Source organism: Gossypium arboreum, chromosome 12, assembly GCF_025698485.1.
Source record: "Gossypium arboreum isolate Shixiya-1 chromosome 12, ASM2569848v2, whole genome shotgun sequence".
Classification (NCBI taxonomy): Eukaryota; Viridiplantae; Streptophyta; class Magnoliopsida; order Malvales; family Malvaceae; genus Gossypium; species Gossypium arboreum.
The window spans coordinates 55,364,033-55,373,533 of NC_069081.1; the positions used below are offsets into that span (position 1 = coordinate 55,364,033).

General features: G+C 31.3%; 1 protein-coding gene across 1 annotated transcript; it reads right to left on the reverse strand.

The window, feature by feature from the left end:
- Window positions 1–609: 609 nt before the first annotated feature.
- On the reverse strand, window positions 610–6,455 carry LOC108476825 (kinesin-like protein KIN-14R). The gene is made up of 19 exons (XM_017779182.2): window positions 6,006–6,455; window positions 5,297–5,595; window positions 5,041–5,212; window positions 4,864–4,934; window positions 4,586–4,769; window positions 4,176–4,285; window positions 3,967–4,066; window positions 3,800–3,886; window positions 3,521–3,697; window positions 3,150–3,423; window positions 2,847–3,008; window positions 2,524–2,739; window positions 2,404–2,441; window positions 2,123–2,286; window positions 1,771–2,022; window positions 1,619–1,684; window positions 1,457–1,531; window positions 1,305–1,373; window positions 610–1,190 (listed from the first exon to the last, which is right to left on the reverse strand). The coding sequence occupies exons 1-19, from the start codon at window positions 6,229–6,231 to the stop codon at window positions 720–722; spliced, it is 3,213 nt and encodes a 1,070-aa protein (XP_017634671.1). The 5' UTR covers window positions 6,232–6,455; the 3' UTR covers window positions 610–719.
- Between the last annotated feature and the right edge of the window lie 3,046 nt (window positions 6,456–9,501).

Genomic DNA, 9,501 nt, shown 5'->3' on the forward strand with positions numbered 1-9,501 from the left:
ATTATATTATTATAATTATGTTGCATGCTTCCTTTTCTTAATATTTATTTGATTATGAAATTCTTGTTGTCTTAAGTTTTAATTTCTCAAAACAAAAAGAAAATTTCAACTCATTAAAGAATAAAAATGAAAAACAGTCCAAAGAAAAAGCTTCATTCAATAGGAAAAAGAATCTTTATCTAGCATTTCTTGCATATAATGGAAATATCAGTAAAATTTTCAATCATTTTTCTATATCATGTTCATCTTTACATTCTCATCATGTTTGTTTTCATTGCCTTGATTCTGTTAAATTTAGCTAGTTTAGAATGGACAATGTTACAAATAGTCAAACAATTTACTGTGGTAAAATTACTCTAAAGAACTAATCATTCTAAATAACAACGAACGGTATTAGTAAACAGTCAAACAATTTACAGTGGTGAATGCGCTTGATTACTTGCTTGTATTAATTACTTCTACTAAAGGAATCTATTCTCTCCTCGAATCAAATAATTTAAATTTTAATAAAAAGTATATTTTGTAAAATCGTAAAAACTGTTAAACAATAATAGGGAGTAATAATTTGATAACCCCTTGCAAATTACAAAAAAGAGAGAAGCTGTGAACTTTCTTAAAATTTTCCTGATGAATAAAAATCAAATTCGATACAATAAGAGTTTCTGTAGAAGTTACATCAATATAATTACTCCAAAGAATGGAGTCTAGGCTTGAACAACTTACCTTGACCAAATCTTTTTGTTACTGTCTCTCTCCATTGCTGCGTGGACTTGACCTCTATTAATGACCCTTTTGTGAGCCGCGGGTCCTTGTGCCGCTAAGCTACCTGGTTTTGTTGTTTTCACACCCCTTGCAATCTTAGGTGGATCAGATTTTCTTGCCCTTTTATCAGCCAAAGAAGCAGCCATAACCATATTGTTCTCTGTTTCACCACTTCGTGAGTACCTTTTCTTCCTTGACTCATGAACTAAATCACTGATTTTTGGCTGTTTGAACCCATGGCTCAAGGGACGGCTACTGGTTGAGTTTGAACTCCTTAGGATATGAGGTTCAGCTTCATTCATGGACTCATCATCTTTTCTCCATTTTCCTTCACTAGGACTAGCTGCAATCGTATCAGCAAAGCTACGAGCTAGTGCACACTGCAATTGTTGTTCTTGCTCCCTCAATCTATCTTCCAGCTCCTTAATCTGCTGCTACAAAATTATCTAATTAGCAATCCTATTTCTTCATGCAAAGACAAGGATGGTAGAATGGACAAAGAGGTACAGTTTCAGATAATAAGAGCAATATATGTAAATGACCTTTTGACGAAGCAAAATGGATTCTGGGTTTTGTTCTTGCTCTTTTAGCTTTCTCTCAAGCTCCTTGATCTGGAAAAGAAACATAACATGTTAAGCTTTCTATACCTCTAATAAAATATGAACCAACAGTGCTAAAATATTTGCAATGCAACCTTCAGTTGAAGAGAAAGTGAATGGGACTCGGATTCTTGTACTTGCTCTTTCAGCTTATTCTCGAGTTCTTTAACCTGCTTGAATCAAACTATTGTCTGTCAAATACAACAAGAAGAAAACACAGAGACATAAAAACAATAAAAAAATTTGTGTAATGTAACCTTTTGCTGGCAGCTAGCTGAATCCGATTGCTGTCGCTCTTTAATCTTGGCCTCCAGTTCTTTAACCTTAACCAAATAATAGCTTCTAGTTAGTATGACTATGAATAACAACAAGTTGCAATATGTCAATAATACTTCATTTTGATAGCAACCTTTAGTTGCAAAGCAGTGGAAATTTCTTCTTTCCCTTTCAATCTATCTGAAAGTTGTGAGAGCTGCTTCTCTGACTGGTTATGCATGCTATTTTTCAGCTCCAATTGACCTTCAAGTTCTTTAATCTTTTCTTGTTGTGTTTTGTAAACTTGGTCTCTACCTTTGGCCTTACTCTCTAGATTCTGTAAGCTCTCTTCTAGTTTCTTTAAAGACTCCTCTTTGGATCTAGATTCCTGCCTTGCTTTTTCAAGCTTTATAAGAATTTAGAAGTAGTTGCAGTCAAGTTAGTTGATCAATCTTATACTAAAAAATAATAGTGATGGAAGCAAAAAACTTAATAACTAGACCTACCATTGTTTTCATCTTCTGGAGCTCACTTGTATCAACTTGCCTCTTAGCAGGACCCAACTCTACTCCTCGAACTCGAGTTGCAAAGTTCAAGGAGCTCAGGGTTTCACTTAAGTCCCTCTCTGAAGGACTAATTTGCACAAACATCAAAGTCTTAGAGTCACCCCCTGATAAATAATAGCTACTGTTAGTTGCAACATTGGTAGACTGATTGCTTCGAAAACTAATGTCAGTAAGACTAACAAACAGAGATTGAGTAAACAACTAGATTCCCCCAGATTTACCTAATGAATCTTGAAGTAAATGTGTCAACTTTGAATTCCTGGAATCAAATGACAGATGTCATGCACAAGAATGAAAGGGCAAGTGGCTATATAGTCGAGTAAGGTAGACAATCAATGGACCTGTATGGAATATGACTACTTTTTGTTGCTAAAGCGTACACAACATCCCCAAGAGCTGAAAGGGATTTATTGATATTTTGAGCCTCCTTGAGTCGTTCCCCTTGTGCATCAGTTTTGGCAAGCCTCTCACTGCCTGCCAAATCCACAAGCCAAAGCTTGCTCTTGGTGCAATCACCAGTCATCAAGTTCTTTGATTTTACCATTATACAAAGCATGCTGAACAAAAGTAAAAGAGAAAAAGATGAAAAAAAAAAAGATACAGAAAATAAAAGAGACTTCGTTCATTTTAAAGTGTTGAAAAAGAAAAAATGGGGTCTTGATACCAGTGGGATCGGCTGCTATGTTCATTCACATTGTTTGATCCAACAGCTCTAGAATTGCTTCCAATCTGCAATACATTCCAAACTTCCTTTATATTTTCAACCTGAGCTTCTACAATGCCTGGAACATGATGAAACCCTTCAGCAGATTGCTTTATCTCCAACCTATCAACCAAATCAAGTGAATGCATTAAGCTTCAATATCTCAAGGAAATTCATCCTAGAACAACATAAATCACACCATTCAGGATACCATATTTTGAAAGTGAGTAGTTAAAAATGTAACAAAAAGTACAGCTGTCTCACCTCTTTGATGTTGGTGATGTAGATAATAAGTCTCTAATTTGTTCATTATAAACTTCAAGAACACTAACAGATATGTTATACATAAAAGTTTCACTCCTTTCTTTAGCAATATGAAACAACTGCTCTAGAGTTCTATAATTGACTCCTCTGTTCTGGTCTGTGCCTTCCATTGTAAATGTCTTCCCTGTTCCTGTTTGCCCGTAAGCGAAAATACAGACATTGTAGCCATCTAACACTGATGTCACCAATGGCAAGGCATCCGCAAAAACATCAACTGTTATGCCAAAACAAACACTAGCTCAATCAGCCTCTTACAGCATTTTAATTAGTTATATAAGGGCCGTGCATCAAATGATAGGGGTAATTGTTACCTTGATTGTCGTTGGGTGTGTACACTCGATCAAACTTGAAAGTCTTTTTGGTGGAGGCACCTGTCAGAATTCCAATGTTTCCATCTTTTGCTGCATCAAAATCTACAACTTGAGCAGAACCAGCTGATATCTCTGCTTTACTAAGTGGGCGGCAGCGGCAAAAGACTCTGATATTACCTGATATTAAATAAATACTGTAAGTGTTTTCCCCTGTACTCTTCAATGATCAATTTCATAGACTGCATTGATAAATTACTCAGAAGGGAGAACAATCCTTGCCTTTTGTTTCCTGAATTTGATTATAGAGCTCCTTTCGCTTCGCTTGCTCTTCACTATACTTCACTTTGAGATCCTCACACTGCTCAACTGCAAACTCATTCTGTAAGTCTATGCAGATGTATAAATGCAAACTCCTACTCACTTAACCAAGATAAATTAGACCTTACCCAGTGCTTGGACACCAGTGACCATTTTATTCAGTTCGGGTATTGACTCAGCACAGGCATGTGCTTCATGGGAGAGCTGAGCATGTTCATTTTTCATTATCTGCAGAAACATCAATAAAAAAAAAGCATTAAAATAAATAATCCCTCAACAACAGTAGGAAGCGAAATTATTAAGAAATAGGAGATTATTGGAAAGATAGAATCATTACCTTTATTTTCTCTTGTAAATTATTGATTGCTGCTGCCCAATACTTCTTATAATGTTCATAACTGCTAGTAATATTTTTCAAATTTTCAGTTTGTTTCCCCACAGTTTCATCTGACAAGAGAAGATTTCTTGAGTTAAAAAGGAGCAAGTATTTCTATGCCTCTCATTGTAAAACTTAAGCACCTAACATAATCCAAATAAACCACCATTGCATAGTCTTTTTCGTCAGCATTTGTGATTAAGTCAGAATTTAATAAACAATATTCCAACAAATCTTCCTCCACTTGAATGGTTCAAACATTCAGAAATATGAGGAACAAGTAATTATTTAGCAAAAATGAGAGTTTCTAAGAAGAAATGCATTTGCTCATGTCATTAAAAACTGAGAACAAGTAAACTGATGATGGTTACCGAGAGTGCGTGTTTGGAAGATCTTGTTGTCAAGTTCCATCCTAACCTTCTCCAACTGCTCATTAGCTGCAGTCAATGACATCCAAGCCTCGTGACATTCATGTGTCTTGAGCTGGCACTGTGTAGTGAGCTCTTGTATCTTCTTTTCATACTTGTATGTAACTTTTGTTCGCACAAATTTCATCTACAAAGCACAAAATAAAAGTCTAAATAAGCAGGAAGTTCAGCCTTAACTTCTCTCATAGAAAACATCAAAATCATATTAAATGAACTGTAACCTGAGCTGAGGAAACTTCAATTTCAGCAGCACAGTTATTGCACTTAAGGTATTCTTGCGATCCCTGAGTAACTGTTTTTAGATCATAAATAAAGGTTGCAAAATAAGCAGTTTTTCTAGCATGGTCCAAAGTTAAATCTAGGAGTGAATCAAGTAACTAAAACACAAATTCCAGTACCTGGAATATTTTGTGTTTTCCTTACACAAATCCCACAAACCATGGGGCTTCCTATAACTCCTTCAAACCTCAAAGCAATTAGCCCATCCTCCTTCACTGATACCCTCAAACCAACAACTTGTAATGGCTTATTGGCTCCAACAACTGAGAAGATATCAAAATCTGACAATACCTGTCATATTCACACCAAAATTTCAACATTTCTAGGCAGTGAAAAACCACAAAACAAATTGAATGATTTTGACAAGTAACTTGCCTTCTCTTCTTGCATATAGACATTGAATATCCTCATTCCTTTAGGTCCATTAGTGTTAATGATCTCTGCAAAATGAAGATCAACAAAATAGTCTCCCGGAGGAAGATTTTTGAACTGGTATGAGAAGCTACCAATTCTTGCAGACCAATAAATGAAAGGACAATCTCCAGCCTCATTTATAGGCTCATTGGTCTGCATAACATTTCCTCCTTCAAAGTAATTATCCCCCACAAATTTCATGCTAGAATCTGTTTCATTTAAAGCCTCTCCTCCAGCGTTTATAAACATCACAATTTCATCTGTAAATTGTATGAAATTTCAGGAAAAAGATTACTACCTTGATTGAATCATATATCATTAAGAACTACAAATATAAGTCAAAATTCATAATTTACTCATAAGTGTTAAATTAATCTGCAATATATATATATATATAAAAGAAAAGCAACTCAGAAAAGTTTGAATAAACTTCACCTCTTTTCTTTTCTTTTCTCTTTTTGTAATATTTCAAACAAGTTCTGGAATGCTAGTACATGTACTTTAAAAGATTTAAAAAAAAATCCAAATATAATTAAATCACAAGAAACTTCTGCTTTTTTTGCAAGCATATCAAGGAAAAAAAGAGCTGTAATTTCTTTCTTTCACAGGACTTTATTATTGATTAAATAATTAGGAGTTTAACAAGATAAAATCATGAAATTTTACTTACCGGTGCAATTAGATTTGGAAAACCCGGATAGGATCAGCCTTGAATTAGAGTCACAAAGCATTAGATCAGCAAAAGATTCTTCTTCACCTTCATCCATGGCGGAGGTAGGGTTATCTAGATTCAAGGCAAGATCGCATTTTTCTGAGTCGAAACCTCTAGTAATAGAGAAATCGGGGAAATGGGTTTCTGGGTTTTGGAGAAAAGCGTTTAACTGAGCATTATCCATTGGGTGTGTTTGGTTGCCGAGAAAATTTCTGAGATTTGCTTGGATAAGTCTGTAACGAGCAAGAGTGAAAGAACGAAAGAAAATTAGAATGCGTTTGAAAATGGGATGTTTTTGGAAAGGAAATTGTTCGAATTTGAATTCCTCTTTGTCGACCGTTGGGAGACCTTTTTACCGTTAAGTACTTTTTAGGGTTTGCCAATAAGTTTTTGCAAAGCCCATTGGGCTTCGCTTTCTATACTCTCTACTTCTCTTCAAAAACAACCCAAGTCTTCAAATTTAAGTTGTTGAATTAGAGAGATGAAACTAGTCCTACCACGTTCAAGTGTTAATGGACTGAGTAAAGTCAGGTTGGGGTACCAACATATTTTATGTGTTTTCAAATGTAGATTTAAAATTTTACTTAAATTCATCTATATTATCTTTAAAAAAATTAAGAAATATATTATATTTTTTAATTTTTAATTTAATAATTATATATTTTTCATTTATTACAATTTTATATATAGATAGCGAACATTCTTTAGTGTTTACATTATAATATTATACATAACATAGAAAAATAACATAACACAATATATTAAAAAAATTAGAAAACTGATCAGGTTTAATTTTTTATTCAAAACCTCCTAAATTCTAGACAAGTAATCTAACCCTTAATATAAATGTAGATATAAAATTTCAAAAATTAGAGAGGGGAGAAAAACGTTGGGTAGGTGAATCAAAATTTTTATACTTTATGAATTTTTAATAAATTTTTAATCGAATCGATTGAACTAACGAACTAATGGTCTGATTGGTTCAACTATTAATCTGATTCTAAAAACATTGATTCGAATTTGAGTTGAACAACTTAAGTTATCAAGCGAGTGATATTCAGATTTTTTAGTGGTTAATTAAATTAGCTAATGATCCTAATAGACTGAACTCAACAATTCTATCTTTGTCTTGAAACAAATTTAACTTGGAAAAAAAAAACTTCCAGCCTCGAATATTGAATAAAGTTTGAATTAGAGTCAACTTGATTACATCTCTTCAATATTCTCATCGGAGATAAATAGAGTGAAAAATCGTAAGATATAACATGAATTTTAAGATAACATCTAGTATGAGATTTTATTATAGCAGGATCTTGTGAAATCCCTTTAAATCAAAAACTGTACTTGAAGATAGAAATAAGGAAACTATAGTCATTTGATCAATTCACATCAAAAACTAAAAAATTATAGTGATAACTTGGAACCTGTTAAATTGGTTATCTCTTTCTTTAATATTGAAACCGGTTGAATTGGTTAAAAAGTAAATTCATGTTTTTCAATGTAAAACTTACATAACATGATTAACGGTGGATTAATGTTTCTCTTTTCTTTTTTCTTTTATTTCAACAATTGATTTAAAAACATCCCATGAAATTTGCACTTATCCTCTACAATGGTTTATGATAGTGTGACTTTTCATGAAAAACCGACCCACATAAACATTTTCAAATATCTACCCATTAAATCAAATATATGACAAAAATACACAACCTTAAGTAAAATATATAAAAGTTAATTTAAAATTAAAAGACGACTATTTTAATAAATATAAATTCTAAATTTATAAAGTAAAATCAAGGTAATACAAAACATAAATGAGTAAAGAATTGAAATAAAATTAACTCGTAATATTAAAATACATCTATAGCAATATAAACATGATAAAATTGAAAATTCACTCATAACAATTTTATATAATCAAATTTGATCCTAAGTATACAAGGACTCAAAATCTCAACTGTTACCAACACTACCAAAAGTTTATTAGTTAAATCCAACCTTTTAATTAAAAAAAAAACAACTCATACCATTTTCATCTTAATTAAACAAATAATCTTATTAGGTAAAATAAATTCAATTTGGATTAATAGTTTGTCCATTAAATTAATGAAAATTGTATGAAAATTTATCATTTGAAATATTTTAAATTTTATTAAGTTTATATAGAAATAATAAAATTGGAACAACAAAACAAAATTTTTCATTTGCATTACAATATATAAAATATGAAAAATTTAACATATATTTCAACACATTTGTCATGTCCACCTATATTCATAGAATTTTCACCACACATATTTATATATTTCAATAAAATTTATATTTGTTGGCTTATTATGTTGTGTTATATAATTTTTAAAGTTGTAATAGTATCAATATAATCCATCATTGCAAGTATTTCAAAGTTCTCATTATTTTAATCTTGTCATTCAATCTAAAAACTTTATTTTATGCGATTTTTTTTATTTCTATTCATTTTTAATGCAATTTGTATCGTAATATATATATAATTATAATTTAAAAAATTATAAGAATAGATAAATAATGACATTTTTTTAAATAGATGTCTTTGACACCCATTTTTTTATTTCTTGTATATTATATGCAAAATTAATTTATATGAAAAATAAAAAGAATTGTTATGAACCAGTTCCAAGTTGAATAAAGAATCGAATGGAATAGTCATTAATCAAATCATTCACCCTATAGTCTGATAATTTTTTTAAAAAATTGATTAATCAGGTAAGAATAAATATAGAGTTTTGTTCTACATGTCAATATCAGTACCGACAACATTGAAATTTATAGTAAGAGGAAAAACCGTCGACTTTAAAAATCGTGAAGGTTTAAGTCCCGCTATCGTCAACCCCAAAAAACCCGTTTGTTATCTATTTATTTTATCCTACCCTTTTTGTTAGTGGTTTAAAGTTTTTTTATGTTTCTCATTCATCCTATTTTTTACCATTTTACAAGTGTATCCTAGCATAGTAAAATTTTGTTCTCTTATCACAAGTCTTGTGATAATACCTTCCAAAAGAAACTTTTGTTGTTGTTGGATTATATCATACTCACGATATGATGAAAGAAAAACTTAATATTAAAATATATTTATAAATAAAATTAATAATTGAACTCTTGGTAGAGTGGTAAAATCTTTTTTTTTTTGTTGTTGTACATTTAGACATTTTGGTTTTAATTGTTTTATTTAAACATTTCATATAAAAATAGTAAAGGCAAAATCATCCTTATTTTAATATTCATTACTTTATTAAAATAATCTCTAACCGAATTAATGTCTAATTGGCTTATGATTCTAACCCAATCGATTACATTGTATATCTAGAATATATTATTATGCTTCTTGATTTTTATTTTTATTTTTTGTTACAAGAGGCAATTTTTTTAAAAACTAAAATAACTCAAACAATGCAGTCACAAGCAAAAGTAATACCCA

Bases quoted from the DNA above. Each gene is read 5' to 3' on its own strand.
- LOC108476825 (XM_017779182.2), bottom strand. From the start codon at position 6,231: ATGGATAATGCTCAGTTAAACGCTTTTCTCCAAAACCCAGAAACCCAT. The intron at 2,023-2,122 runs GTAGGTCTAGTT...ATTCTTATAAAG, and splicing joins TCCAGAAGATGAAAACAATG to CTTGAAAAAGCAAGGCAGGA. The intron at 1,532-1,618 runs GTTACATTACAC...TGATTCAAGCAG, and splicing joins CAGCTAGCTGCCAGCAAAAG to GTTAAAGAACTCGAGAATAA.